This window comes from Monodelphis domestica, chromosome 4, assembly GCF_027887165.1.
Source record: "Monodelphis domestica isolate mMonDom1 chromosome 4, mMonDom1.pri, whole genome shotgun sequence".
In the NCBI taxonomy this organism is placed as follows: domain Eukaryota; kingdom Metazoa; phylum Chordata; class Mammalia; order Didelphimorphia; family Didelphidae; genus Monodelphis; species Monodelphis domestica.
The window spans coordinates 130,741,561-130,757,548 of NC_077230.1; the positions used below are offsets into that span (position 1 = coordinate 130,741,561).

The 15,988-nt window shown below is 37.2% G+C and overlaps 1 protein-coding gene across 5 annotated transcripts in view; it reads right to left on the bottom strand.

The window, feature by feature from the left end:
• Window positions 1-15,988, bottom strand: part of NCKAP5 (NCK associated protein 5) — a 1,174,517-nt gene that overhangs the window by 1,007,284 nt on the left and 151,245 nt on the right. For all 5 annotated transcript variants that reach the window (XM_007494075.3, XM_007494074.3, XM_056797182.1 and 2 more), the window contains exon 2: window positions 1,224-1,353. In XM_007494075.3, coding sequence (XP_007494137.2) covers window positions 1,224-1,292 — 69 coding nt within the window. In that variant the 5' untranslated portion in view covers window positions 1,293-1,353. The remainder of the gene's footprint in view (window positions 1-1,223; window positions 1,354-15,988) is intronic.

The following is a 15,988-nucleotide window of genomic DNA, read 5'->3' on the forward strand; positions in this document are numbered from 1 at the left end:
TTGTAGATTGATTATGGCAAAGAGATGAGAGAGAATCTTTGAATGTCTACCCTTTGTTCCTACCCAATCCACTCAAATGCTCTGTATAGACACACTTGTCACCTCATTTCTATCTGGAGGCAGAAAGAATTAGGAAACACACCAGAAGCAGGGCATTATATTGAGAGAAGAGATTAAAAAAAAAACAAAAAAACAATGAACTTGGTACTGGCACGGTGCTGCTTTCATGTATAATTCACATGGACCCATACATCTCTGGTGCACATTCAGAGCCTGAATTTGGTATTCAGAAAAGGATCTGCCCTGATGCTGGGTTCTATGCAATCCCTTTTACAATTCCCAGAAGTTCCCTTCTTTGAATAGTTGGAGAGGTGATGACCCCAGCACCTGGAGAGGGCACTCCTCTCCTGGAGACTCAGAACACAGCTCTGTCTACAGTGTTTAGAAATTGTGATTTACAAAATCTAATTCTGGAAGAGGAAAAAAAAATAGAGCTCCATCTCCATTTCTCTATCCAAGTCCATAGAGAAGGAAATCCCTCTCTCTCTTCATTCCATTAGCTCTTTCTCCCTGTGAGTAGTGATTTGGCAGAGAATAGCTGATACACTGTGGCCCAGAGATGGAGAAAGAGTTGGTGAACCTCTGAATGAGAAATAGCTTAGTCTTTTTCCACAGACAGGCTCAATCTCCATGACTGCAAATATCCAACCAGATGGTGGGTTTTCAAAAACAACTCACATCTGCACAGAAACTTGGAATGAAAAAGCTTAATATTGCATTAAACTAACCCACATACCCACCTCCAAATTTCAGGAGCCAAATTGGTTCTTTCAGAATTGTTACTACAGAGATTCTTATTCGTCTGGTCTCTAACATGAGGATAAATTTGTGATAGGGAACTCTACATAGAGGCCTTATACTTAGCAATAACTACAGTGCTGTTCTTGTGTGGGGTGATGTCTCCTTTAGATGGAATTACAGTAATTATATATAATGTTGACAGATTATGACATTTACCTATTAAGATACTAGACAAACATTCCTATAATTTGCTGCCTTTTGAGTTAGTAAAAAAATAAATGAAAGGAACTCCCCAGGGATGCTGCTAATGGGGTATCTGGAATGGTAGTTTCAAAGGCACAGGGTTCAGGAAATAACAGTCAAAGAATAATGCTTTTTAAGCCAAAACATATAGAGCAGTAAATGAATATTTTAGTACTTACCACAAGACTGCTGTCTAGAGACAACCTTTTTCCAAAGTCCCTTTTCTCGAGCTGTCTTTTCCCTTCCATGGATGAAGGTATTTATTTTCCTTTGTGATTTATAAGAAATCTCAGGCTGTTTCCAGGGTCACTGCAAAAAGGGAACATGTGTTCTACTATCCACATTAACATTTCTCGGACGTTCGTTATTAAACTCTCTAACCAGACACAAGTGGTAGGTAGAGAACTGGGGTTTTGCAACCCCCACACCCTTGAGGGGTTACTAACATTGGTGGCTGACTTTATTGAGGCCCCAGTGTTTTTATAGGTTTTGCTAACAGAGCTGGGGAATGGGTTTGCAGGGCTAATCAGCAGACTGTGGAAAAAAACAAACAGTCCATTTCATGCCACACTTGTTCCACACCAGTCTCTTTTCTATTGGCATGACTCACTCTGTTACTATGTACATGGATGCTTTCTGCAAATTCCATGAAACCAAATTGACAAAACTGTGCCCTACAACCGATATGGATTGAGCTCAAACTACCTGAGGTTCCTTGAAGGGAGAAGCAAAATATTCTCACTCACCAAAATGTTTAAATTATCATTAAAATTCAAGTTTTCAGATTCCATTCCTTGTAAATATTTGATAAATGTCATCAGATACATTCCTTTGGAATTGCTAGACTGAGGAAAAAAACCACAGACTGCGTCATCAGTAACAACAAATTTACCAAAAGACCTCCACCTGAAGTTGGCATCAGGATAGCCTTGGCTTCAAATCCTATCTCCAACATTTGTTGGATATATGGCCATTGATGAGTTACTTAGCCTCTCTGAACCTTAGTTTCCTCATCTGCAAAATGAAGACAATCACACATGCAACAACCTACTTCATGGACTTGTGAAGAAAGAACTTTGCAATCTTTAAATTGCTACATGATCTTAATTTAAAGTTCTCATCATGTTACCAATTTTCAAAGATTGGAATAAATTAAAATTCACTTAACATTAAAGCTCTGAGCACATAATTTAATCTTTCTTGATTATCCTAAAGACACCTCAGGATCTTGTAGTAGATGTGAATTTGAATGATATTGGTATTGTTGACAGAAGGATATAGCCAGTTGAAAGATATTTCAAATTAGATGAATGCCAGATAAATTGATTTTCATTTTAAAAGTATGCAGGGGGTTATAATAAAATGCATGTAACCATCTTATATGCATGTAGTACATGGCTATTTACACATTGCTTTTACATACATCATTTTATTTGTCCGTCCCACCTTGGATGAGATGGTTAGGTGTTATTACTAGATATTATGGTCCCTTGTGGACAGAATCTATTTTTTATATTTATATCCCCATTGCGTATTTTGGTACGCACTAAATACTTAATTGAGCAGCTCAGTGGTGCCGTCAATAGAGCACTAGGCTTGGAGTCAAGAAAACCTGAGTTCAGATCTAGAGATAATTAGTAGTTGTGTGACCCTGAGCAAACTTAACCTTGTTTGCCTCATTTCCCTTATTAGTAAAATAAACTGGAGAAGGAAATGCCGAATTGCTCCAGTATCTTTGCCTAGAAATCAAACAAACAAAGAAATGAGATCATAAAGATTAATATAACCTGAACAGCAAAAAACACTTAACTGGTGTTTGTTTAATTGAAATATTTTTTTCGAATACTCATTTTCCAAGTAAGGAGACTAAAGCTCAGAAGATTTAGCTGGTTGCCTAAAGTCAAATATTAAGTAGTAGTCTTGAGTCCAAGACTTTGGACTCCTTCACTCTTAGTCTCAAGGGGCTTCCATTCTAGTATATAAACACTGGCTCATTCTTTTCCCTTCTTTCCTATTGCTTGCCCACTGTGGAAAGGAAACTAGACTGACAGTTGGTGAGGGAAGGGGCAACTGGGAGTGGCAGTTGGGTCTTGTGAATAGTACTTCCTTCCTGCCGGGCTTTAGTTCCTTCCAGGTGTGGGAGGAGAGAGGAGCTCAGTCTGGAGTGGTGTGCCTCTTCTTGGTTCAACCCAAAGATTCAGGACAAATTACTTCTGAAGGTCAGAACTGTTCTTGTTTGCTTTCTGTCTACTGCTAAGATTCTGAATTAAACTAATCAGGACTGATATAGAGTAGATGGGAGTGGGAGAAATCCTCCACCAGCCTCTTGGGTCTGGCCTCAACTCTGAAGCTAAGGAAAAAAACTCCAATCCCAACTGGTTATTAAACTTTATATTATTTGAATTCGCAGTCAGATAAGTGGACTATCTTTTCTGTGTATAGAGGGAATGGAACATCAGTTCAGTCATTCAATGACAAACAGTCCTTATCGGACCCCTGCTGCTTCCTCTCAGCAGGGGGCATCTCTCTCCTTTGCCTCACCGAGCAATATTCCCTCTCTTCCCTCAACTCCTCCATACCCTGCTACAAACCTCATATTATTCCCCCTATTTTTCCAATCCTCCATTTCCTTTCCCAATAAATATTAAACCACACAAGCAAAGATATGGAAGAAAAACAAGGTATCTATAAGCAACCTTGGTAAAAATGTTAACTTGTTTAAAACAAAAGAAAACAAAACCTCCTTCCTGAGTGGTATCTCTGATTCTAGTATTTCCACCTTCCAATTACTTCTAAGTACCATTTCTAGATTACTTTCCTAGAACATCTATTTCGTTATGTTACTGCCCTGCTCAGACTCCTATTATCTGTTGGGGGAAAAAATCCAAATTCATCATTCTGAAATTCAAGGCCCTTTCTCATTTGTTCATCCCAATCAGGCCAGTTTCCTTCTTTAAAAAAAAGCCCTTATCTTTTATCTTAGATCAATACTAAGTTCAGTTGTAAGACAGAAGAGTAGTTTGGGATAGACAGTTGGGGTTAAGTGACTTGCCTAGGGACACACAGCTAGGAAGTGTCTGAGAATGGGTTTGAACCGATGACCCTCCATCTCTAGTCCTGTTACTTATCCACTGAGCCACCTAGCTGCCCCTCTTTTCCTTATTGTCTATGTTTTCAGGTAAGAATGTTTTAATCCTTAAAGATTGATTCTAATGATAGAAATTTTTGACATAATAACAAGTTAGAAAGGAGGATATTTGGCTGCAGAGAGACCTCTCTGCATCCCTTAAATCATGACTCTTATCTAAATACAAGACAAGTTCTTTAGCACTTCCATTGACGGTTAATGCTTTCCATGGTACATTTGTTTGCTACCTACAATTAACCACATGAATAGAGAGAGAAAATAATAGCAACAGGGGATTGGGCAACCAAACACACATGTGCTTATCTACAGTGGATTTCCTTCAAAGAAGCTAACAAGTATTCTCAACACTAAGCACACACATTTCTCATACTGAGAGATACATCCAGGGTTTTTTTTTTTTTGCTTTAAACTTGAATTCTGCAGTTAGCTCAAGGTCAAATGCAAAGAGCTTTTAGAAACTGAAAGTTTGCACTAGTATCAATTGGTGAAAAAGCCAAATTCTGTGTCTGAGCACTTATGCAGTATCATAATCATTCCCTGCCTCCCTGTAATGCCTATAATACTTTCCCCCTAGTATGTAAAATGTCTCCCCAAGCCATTGCTAACATTTGAGTTACTTACCCATAATAATGGAAAAATTAAGATGAATAAAAATGAGTATCTTCACAAAATAGTCTGATAACATTTGATTTTTTTTAACCAACCAACCAATCAATAAATAAATTTAAAATACCTACCATTTGCAGGAACAATGCTAGGTACTAATGATACAAAGAAAACAATGAAAGCCTGCCTTTGAGTAGCTTATACTATATACAGGGAATATATATATATATATGTACATATATATATATATATATATAAATATATAAGTATGTTCAAAATAAAAACATCAGAATTGAGCCTGTGATACCATTGCTATAAGGCAGTTGGAAAACTATTGCCTGCTTAGCCTTCAATATAAGAATGGGTTTTATATTTTTAAAATAAATTATCATATCAAAAAACTAAACAAGGGCAGCTTGGTAGCTCAGAAAATAGAGGCAGGCCTAGAGAACCCAGGTCCTGGGTTCAAATTTGGCCTCAGACACTTCCTAGTTGTGTGATCCAGGGCAAGTCACATAACCCCAATTGCTTCGTCCTTCTGCCTTTGAATGGCATACTTAGTATCTATTGTGAACAAGGGGTTGACCAGGAGCAAAGAGAAATTTGAAGTTTGAAGAGATGCTGAGAAGAGGAGCAAATGGAACCTTTACAGGACCTCGGGGATGGACTGGAGTTCCATCCAGGTTCAAAAGCAGTTGGAGGAAGAGACCCAAGGTTCTTATTGGGGACTCTAGAAGCTCAGTGGAAGAAATACAAATCTCAAAATCCTTTGCTTGAACTGAAGATCTCAATTTTCAACTGAAAGTCAATCTAAGGGAAAAAGAGGGTCTTTATCCCAGAGTCACCGATAAGAACCTTGGGTCTCTTCCTCCAACTGCTTTTGAAGCTGGATGGAACTCCAGTCCATCCCCGAGGTCCTGTAAAGGTCCCATTTGCTCCTCTTCTCAGCATCTCTTCAAACTTCAAATTTCTCTTTGCTCCTGGTCATCCCCTTGTTCACACTATTCAAAGACAAGAAGGTACGTGTTTATAAAAAAGGAAACAACTTTCTTGCACTACATTATAGCTTGGGGAGTACAAAAACAAGGTGGCTGTACAAGGAATCACCTTGCTATAACTTAGAGTTCGATAGTTGCCTTGAACACTGAAAGATGAAGATAGTTGGCCCAGGTTCCAGATAATAAGTGACAAAGGCAAAACACTTGGGTCTTCTTGGCTCCAAGGTCAGCTCTCTCCCGGGACTACATGATGATGCCTCACTATGAAAAATAAATACAAGCCATGATGAAGGAAAGTGATGAGTAGCTAGGAGGGTCAAGAAAGGCCTTGGGAGAACTCAGGAATAAGTTCAGTGTTTTGCTTTGTTTTCATTTAGGAATGTTTTTCTAATATCTATGCAAATGCACCAATTATTAACTGGTGTTATTAACTGTCTTTTTATTCAGTCTCACAGTTGATATTGACCCTGGTGAGATAATTGGAAACTCTTTTCCTCCCCAATGAATGTAAGGCTCCGTTTGGCCTTGAAGTCCTAGACAAATAGGCCACCTGGCTCTCTCTCATTCTCCTTTCACCACTGGCCCTGGTACTCTTCACCAGCTTTCTTTCACAAATTCCCTTGAGAAAGCAGTCTACCACCACCGACTGGTACCTACACTTTCTTTCCTCTCATTTCCTTTGAAACTTTCTGCATTCTGACTCTTGACCCTTTCATTCAACTGGAAATTCCATCTCCAAAAGCTAGCAATGAGCTCTTGATTGCCCATCCTAATGGCCTTTTTTCTCAATCTTTGACCTCTCCCCAGCAGTGGACATTGGCTCATATCTGCTTTTCAGACATCTTATTCCCCACCACACCACACACTCTGTGATCCAGCTACACCGACGTACTTGGCACACTTTCCTGTCACCATGATTTTGCCCTGGATATCCCCCATGCCTAAAATCCCTTGAGCCATCCCTTCTGCCTCTTCATTTCTCTAGCTTCTTTCAGTCTCAACTCACCTTCCTTCAAATGACCTTCATCTGTCTATGCAGTACGTGTCTTACATAAATCTTATTGTTTGTATTTGTTTCCTCCTCTGGAATCTATCCTCCTGAAGAGCAAGGACTGTTTTGTTTCCTTAATTTATTTGCCTTTCTTCATTTCACTCTATCTTAGCACATACTGTTTAATGAGTGCTTTGGGTGAGGCAAACAGGGGTTATGTGACTTGTCTAGGGTAATACAGCTAGGAATTTTTTTTAGGTCAAATTTGAACACATGTCCTCTGGACTCCAGGCCTGGCATTCTATCCACTGCCCCCTAATACATACTTATTGTTTAACTAAATCTCCAAATAACTAGGTTAAGGAGAACACAAATTTAGGACTAAAGCAAATATGCATGGAAAGTAAATGAATGAGAATAGAAGTGTTCAGCAACCAGATAAAGGCAGGAAACTAAGCTTTCTTTTAAGTGACAATGTTTGTAGACATTGTTTTCTATGAAATTCTATTGCCAGCTAATGAAACTTTCACTTCCAGATATTTAAAACCCTAAATTGGTCTAAATCAATTCCCTGGTAATTTTCCTTACAGGGGGCAGCTGGATGGCTTGAGAGCCAGGCCCAGAGACAGAAGGTCCTAGGTTCAAATTTGACCTCAGATACTTCCTAGCTGTATGACCCTGGGCAAGTCACTTGACCCCTATTGCCTAGTCCTTACCACTCTTATGCCTTAGAACTAATATACAGTATTGATTCTAAGACGGAAGGTAAGGGTATTAAATTTTTTTTCCTTACATTTTAAATTATCCAAAATATTAGACAGACCCTTTAACTTTTCTAATGATTCTAAGAATTTCTATTTGCACTTCAACTTCATTAACAGGTCACATAGTACTCAAGAAACAATAATGAACAATTCTATTAAAGCAACCTTTAAAAGTATATTTTCCAGCCTATATTTTACATGTGCATATTTTGAGGATAAAATAAAGACAATAAATGAACACCCTAATGCAAATACCAACAACATGGAAATGGGTTCAGATCAAGGACACATGTGATACCTATGGCTATGGGAGGGATGGCGGGAGGGGGGGGAGGAAAAAATGATCTTTGTTTCCAATGAGTAATGTTTGAAAATGACCTAATAAAATAATATTTAAGGGGAAAAAATAAAATAAAGATAAATCTTTTCTCCAAATTGATTTCCATCCCTTTGATTTTTCTTCCTCCCCTAGCTTCTGGTCAGTGATTCAGACAAAACAAGGAGAGTACTAATCTGCTTTTAATCCTCTGTCCTTCCCTAATTGGCTCTACTTTTTGTGAGTCTTTCAATATGCCAGTGGAGAGGTAGGGTCAGTGATTCTAGACTGCAGTAGTTGTCTGGTCTTTAAAAGCTATTTTAAAAACCAAACTCAAATCTGAAAGGAAAGGAAATCTTGAATGTAAATATTGCCTTTTAATCATTTACAGATCCTCTTTATTTCTTAACTGTTATTCTCTAAAACTGTATGAAACGTTCCTAAAAAAGAAATAAACTTTTATATATCCATAGGGAGAAATAATAGGTCTAGATTCTAAATGGTTTCTCTGCTAATTTTAGTATCACTAAGAATTAATTTTCTTTAATAAACAGGGACTCAAAAACTTAAGATTAACATAGATTCCAAAAGGCTGCAAAAGACCAAGGTTCATCATTCACAAAATTCATTCTCCATTTCACCACCTCTCCATATCCAATACACTTTCCATTAATTAAAGAGTGAAAATACTCTAAAAATAATAGATTCTGAGGTTGAAGAGGAAAGGTAGGTGTGTGTGTATGTGCATGTATGCACATGTGTGGGTGATTAGCTTAGATTTGTTTTAATTTTATTCCTTATTACTTATAAACTAACTTGATAATCTGGGACCGAAATTCCCTTATGACAAATTGTTCTATTCCACTCAATTTAACATGTATAAGCCCAGTTTTATTTATATATTCATGTCCGTTTGCTATTAGAAGACACATTTGATGGGTTAGGCTTCTGAGACTGATGTCATGGGTGGAGTATATGTTTTTAAGTAGACTGACGCAATGATATCAGGAATGAATGGAAAAGAGAATTGTCTGGATCCAGGAGCTAGACATAAGTGAACAGATTCCAAGCCACGTGCTTTTCAATCCTAGAGTGCCTTCTTCAATCAGCAAAAGCATCCTGCAGCAGATTTACCACCAGAAAACTGAATAGTAAGTTCTGAAAGACAGATTTCCCAAATGTGATGTTCTTCATCGCTGTCAGAGAGTCGAGCAGTTGGAAACCCTCTCAGAGGGATGTCACAATAGCCCATCAATGTGAAGTGGGAGAAAATTCTGCATGATCATGAAAATTGGTCTGTGAAAATGGTTTCACGGCTACATCCCCATTAAATTCCCTGCTCAGGGTACTGAACAGGCCCAGGTTGGTGATTGAAATGCTAAACAGCTCCAAAGTAGTGGGCCTTATGGGCCCACTGTTTCCATGGGCATCTGACCTTCTGCATTGAGAGCCTGGAAAACTGAACCAAGATCTCATTCCAGAACACTGAATTCCTATTTTTCCTATAAAATCTTTGCCAGAGAAATATAACATCCTGCCTACTAAAGGCCAGTGCACTCAGAAAGGAAAAGGACTGTGACTTGCCTGAACAGAAGTTTTTGAGGGGGTGAGAAAAAGGAAACCTGCTAGTCTTAAAAAGTTCCTTAAAAGTCATGAAAGATTTAAACCTGAAACACTGTCCTAGGGACTAGGAGAAAGGAAGAGATCGGAAACCCCATGAATCAGAAAGTCACTGCCTACGTGAAACTCAAAATCTAGGAGGAAATTGAGGCACGTATAAAAATCATGATAACTTAAAATAGTACAGGAGAGAGCTACAAAGTGCAATGAGAAGCTGGGAGAGGAAAGAATAAGAGAACTTAGTGATCAGCCCAAAAACCACTGTCCCAGAATTCATCAGCACAAGGCTTTTCCCTCCTCCCTTTTCCCCAGTGCTCATGAATGTGGCCAGTCATCAGAAAGAGTGAGGTGGTCATTCTAGCAACTCTAAGTGAACCTTCATTAGGCTGCCTTGCATCAAATTGGCATCATCATAAAGAGCCCATATTTAGAAAATAGTAGTATGTGTTGGGCACTATGAGGAACACAAATGTAGAATACTACATTCTCTTGAAATTAGGTTCCTTTGGAAGCCTTTTATCTCCGTTACTGACACAATAAGAACTTTGTGAGTATATGCTGAATTATTAAATTACCTTCAAGAACTTGCAATCTGTTAGGAAAGAAAAGCCATGTAAAATATAATAGGCCAGTGGTTTGTAAATGCCACATTGGTACATAGACAACAGGCATGAGATAAAACAGGTTTGTTGAATGAATTGAATCAATTGTTGAATGAATTTAATTGAATAAATGAATGAGTTTGGAGAAGGGAGAGATGGCTCCAGCTGGGGTTGTCAGAGAAGGCCTGCTCATACTGCCATGTTATGATGCCCTGCTAAGTCAGAGTGTTAAATGCTCATTAGAAAAATTCCACTGATATCCAATTATACTATATACTCTAAGACACAAGGGATTGTAAATAAGAGACCTCCACTAGAATTTCATATATGGGTGGTCTTTGTGCTCTTTACCTCTTCTGTACTTTTGTTCTTCTGCCTTTCTTTCCTTTTTTTTCTTTCTGCTTCATTTTTTCCTATTTAGTTGGTTTAAGAAATGTTTCTGATTCATTATAAGAAGGGTCTATACACAGCCTTTAAGCCCTTCAGGGGAAAGTCACTGTAGAAATCTAATAAATAAATAAGATGCGCCCATAACCCCCAGTGGATTAGAAGAATATTTAGATAAGCAATTGAGGAAGAGAATCTTAACACTGTGTCATCTGCTAACGTTAATGAGTTAATTAAATTAGAAAAATACTACTGCCAAAAGCTAAAACATTCAGTTAAGTAGGATGCTAGGGAAATTAAATGACAGTGTTATTCAATGCATTCTGCTCCGGCTTATGATTTTTTTTTCCTTGTAGGCTGTAGAGAGCTACACTTAAAAAGCCATCTAATTTCAAGAGAGTATTTTCCATCTGGGGCCAGTTGGGTAGAGTGTGCTGCCTACTCTGCAAAGCCTGCTGGAGAAGAATACTTGTTAAAGAAACTATGAAAAAAAATTTTGAAAAAAGAATCCAACAAAGACTTAATAGTGACACCCTCTCTAAACACATTTGAATCTATTATTTTCCCCTAAAACAGCTTTGCACATAAATGAGGAATTAAAATTATTATGGAAATGGATACAATACAATAAATTGGTAGTTGTTGCATATCTGCTAAAGCCTTATAGTTTTGAAACATTTTTCTTTTACTTGGAAGTTTTCTTAAGGCAAGTTTCTTGTTCTTTTTCAGGAAAGTTCTATTATGAACTACCTGATCTGAACAATTCAAAGAGCCAAACAAATCAAGATTAAGGGATTAAGGCTAAGAAAGCCATTACCATGCTCAAAACAATATGAGGAATTTCAATAAACCATAAAATGGTAGAATATGGCATTAGGGATGTTCTAAGTAATAACAGCTGTCAAAATGAAATGCATGAGAAAAGTTTCAAAGATGTTTAACTTGCCCTCTCCCTGTTTAATTAAATGAAGAGGACTATTCATTCATGGGGGAGGGAGCAGGTTAAAAACTCATAAAAGGATATAGCATTGAGCAACCACCCACTTAAATGGGTATCCTATCCCCAGAAAAGTTTAGACTATTTCCCTTTTCAAAAATGGCTGTAGCAATTTCTTTGTTAAGCTGCTTGATCCTCTCGCTATTATCTCCACCTATTATGAACTGGGAGCATTTAATGGCTAAAGCCTCTAATAATTTTGACATTTTTGTGATTTTTATTAGTGATTCTCTTTTTTTCCTCAAAGAGGTCAGGAGACAAAGCAGACCAAGCATACAAAACAAGCCAAAGTATCTGGGTTTCTTGTTTTGTTTTAGGGTTAGCTCTAGCATAACAGATATCAGTAAAACTAGATTTCTTAATTGAATTATCCCCATGAGAGGATTACTAGAGTGACCTCAGTGTTATAGATATATGAGATATACAAAGACAGTGTGGGGCTTAATGGATTGTGCCATGAACTTTGTACAACTCTTCTTGGTCTAACCGTACCTTGGAGTACTTAAAGAGATAGAATCATTGTTGAAATGGACCTTGGTAGTCAGCTAATCCACATTCTTAGTCAAAAAGGACATTTCCTGTATAATGTGGATGATAGATAATTATTTGTTTCAATAACTTAATTTGATTAAAAATTTGCTATTTTGGGGATCCTGCTACCCTATGAAGCAGACCATTCTTTTATTGGAAAACTAACTAATAATGTAACATATTTATTTAGCATTTTTAATGTTTTCATAGTACTATACTTATATGAATACAAATATGTTACCTCATTTAATCCTCCAAAGAATTCTGTCAGGTAGGCAGTAATAATTTAATGCTTTCCATTCTGCATATGAGGGAATTAAGGTTCATCAAAGGTAAATATCATGGCTAGTAAATAGCAGAAGTAAGTCTTGAACTAAGATCTTTTGACTCTCTATCAGTGATGGTAAACCTTTTAGAAATGGAGTGCCAGGCCCCAACTCCCATGAGACCATGTGCCATGTCCCCCCCATTCTGAGTACACCCAGCCCCTCCCCTCTTACCCCACAAAAAAGAGAGAGAAAGAACTCTCATTGGGCTGCTGGGTGACGGGGTGGATGAAGTGAGTAATGTCCTCAGCAAGTGTAGAGAGGGGGAAGGAGAGGTCTCAATGCTCTGCTCCCCTCCAGCTCTGCTGCCTGTGAGAAGCCTACCTTGTCCCCTGTGTGCTCCCACTGGGCTACTGGGCAGAGGGTGGGGATGTGAAAAAATGTCAGGCATGGTAGAGAGGGGGAGGGAAGCAGCTTTGCCTGAGTCCTTCTGCCTTTCTAGTAACAAACTCTGTGGGTGAGGGGGTGGGGAGGGATGGAGTACGAGTGCCATCTTTGGTTCTCCATCACTGCTCTATATCCTATGTTGCTCAGTGCTTGCTACTATCAAGCGTCTCAAGACATTTCCAAGTGCCACCCAGAAAAGAAATCACCAGGACATATTTTCTTTAATTGAGGTAAAATCAGGCTTCCTATTATTTCTACCTATTGATTCTAGTTCTGCCTTCTATTGTCCTATAAATTGTCTCTTTCTTCTTCCATGTTATATTATATAAAGCATCTGAAGATAGTCATCATTCTCTCCTATATCCTATGAGGATAAACATCACTTCTTCTTCCAAACATTGTTTATATGACAGGATTTTGAGCCTTCCAATGATATATCATGCAACTAGTGTAGATAGATAGTTTAAGTATCTAGCATATAGTAGTTACTTAAAATTTTTCAGCTTCAGGAGGAGTTATTTAACATTTAGGTCAAAGAAAGATTGTCAACCCCTTATTAAATCTACATAACCCACAACCAGAAACTGTATTCTTGTTTAAAGTATAGAAGCATTTTTTTTATTTCGACTTTATCATGACCACATTGAATCAGATTTTCTGAAAAAAAAATATGTTCTGAACAAGAAAAAAACTGAATATCTTGAAATCATACAAATGAAAGTATTTTGTTGTTAAAAACCATGCTTTTCTTCCAAACTAGAAAAAGCAAATATTGCACCTTCATTGCCATGAAAACTGTATTCTTCTAATAGACTTGATCAGCGACCATGGACCATGGTGAAAATCTGCAAGCTAGGAAGCTAATAGTTGGCCAACAGATTAGACAGCATTCTTTGCAATTGGATTAGAATCCCCATCAATTCTTCAACTCAGTTTATGGATGTCTTTGCCCATTTCTGTCAGTCTCACATTGAATGGCACCATATCTGATAATGGAAATCCAGACATGTACCAGATTCTTTTGAGTTATCACTCTGTATGGTCAGAGATTTGCCCAGTGTTTTCAGTTGATGTGAGACACATTTTTGTCTGGTTTTAACTATTTCTAATACACCTACCCAACTTGAGCCTCTAAGTAATCAACATGTCTTAGCTAAATCCTCAAATCCAATTCACTAAAAAGGCAGTGAACACTAATTTGTTGAATTGCTTCATGGAAAAAAGCACAGAGCTTTGAACTAGATGATCTAAATTGCCTCCTAGCTCTACAATTTTGTGATTCTGTTTGTCAATATAAAATATATTCAAGGTTCCAAAAGGAAATGTCTAAAAAGTCATCCAAAAAAGCATACACTTTGAGTGGAAACTATCATCATTTCATCTCATTTTTCCATTTCAATAGGAAAAATGAGATCATTCTACTGAAAATGAATTCAATTGCTTTCAGCATGAAATAATATAGCATTAGCAATTAGTGTAGGATTAGAAAAACAATTGTTAAGGCAGAAAAAACACTTTATTCCTCAGATGCAAGTGATTACTTTTCTTGAGATTGTAAATAGAATCAGAAAAATAAAAAATGTCAGCAACTATCTGGTTCAATCAGAACCCGACAGAGGTCATCTGGCCTTTGACTGAAGAACAGCAATGATAATCTCACTACCTCCCAAGACAGTCTACTTCACTTTAAGATACCTCTATTTGTTAGAAGTTCTAACTGTTGGGAAGTTTTCTCTCCCTTATATCAAATATAAATCTGTCACTTTCAGCTGTGGTTCCTAGTGTTATCCTCAGACACTAAACAAACAAACCAACAAAAAATAGGATGATGTTTCAGGCTAAACATTCGAGGCCCTTCACTATCTTGGTTGCTCGCTTCTGGATGCTCTTTGTATTAACATGAAACTCAGAAGTAAATCCAGTACTCCAGATGTGGGTTGATGGAACAGATTATCATGGGATTACAACCTCTCTTTCCCTGGAAGCTCTATTCCTTTTAACGAAGGCTAAGAGTGCATTAGCTTTTTTGGCTGCTACAGCATTCTCATATCAGATGCCCTAATTCCTATAACAAATCCTGAGAGTATTCTCTATCCAAAGACTGATTATAATTACTAGCATTGACACCTTTCCAAATATCACAGTCAATAGTCTAGAAAAGCTAGATAATTTAAATGTTTGTTTATGCAAAGCAACAACATTCAAAACAAAACAAAACAAAATTTAATAGAAAAATTCAAATATGTGAACATGGAGAACTATAAACTATTTCATTAATTATTGATGTCAATTAAATATTTGATTTCATTCTACCAATTACCCTGCAGTGGTATAAAATATGTCCTGAGTTTGAGAAGACAAAATGCAAAAATTTGATTGTAAAATATTTATAAGTGCATTTTTGGTAATGTATAACATAAATTGAAATTATGAAGCCTTATAAAAATAAACAATTCATAACCAATTTAATTCAAGTTAGCAGGTATTTATTAGTCCTCTATCATATGCCAGGGACTGTGCAATGTGCTAAGGAGACAAATGAGAAAAAAAGAGGCAATCCCTGTCCTCAAGAAACTTACAATCTAAAAGGAAGCGAAAATGGGCAGTGGAGAATAGTGTTCCCAAGGAGACAAAAACAAGTAGAGCTGTTAATGGAAACAGAGTTTTCCAGGAAGGATGTGAGTTCTCAATAAAGGAAGGCTTTGGCATGTGTTAAATGTTCTTCCTTCAACCCTCATCTAATCAGAAGGCAAAAATAAATGCTATATAATGTTTTTCATCTACAACCCTATGTTATGATGTCAAAACATCAAATCATAATAAAAAACATATACCTTGTCATCTATATTTTACCTTTACTCCAACAAAACAAATGCAGATATTCTTTTGACCATCCTTTTTTTTCTTACTATCTCTATTTTCTGAACAAAGAATTCTGATCTCCAGGGAGTCATTCCATCATTTCTTCAATGCCATTAGCGCATACTTTCATGGTAATTTGGAAGTGTCTGTCTCTCTTAGCTAAAGGATAATTACTATTAGAAAATGTATAGTTTGGCTATTAGTTATCAAATTAACATGACAAATATCCATTTTATACTCCATTTTTTTATTTGTTTAGACATGATCCCTGCAGTTCTTAGTGAATCTTAATGAAATCAAGAGAAATTTTACTAGTCTTATTTCTACCCCTTCTTAATTTGGGGCAAGTAACATTCCCTATCTTGCTTTTCTTTTGCAGGGGCAGTGCAGTATGCTGAAAAGAGTGATA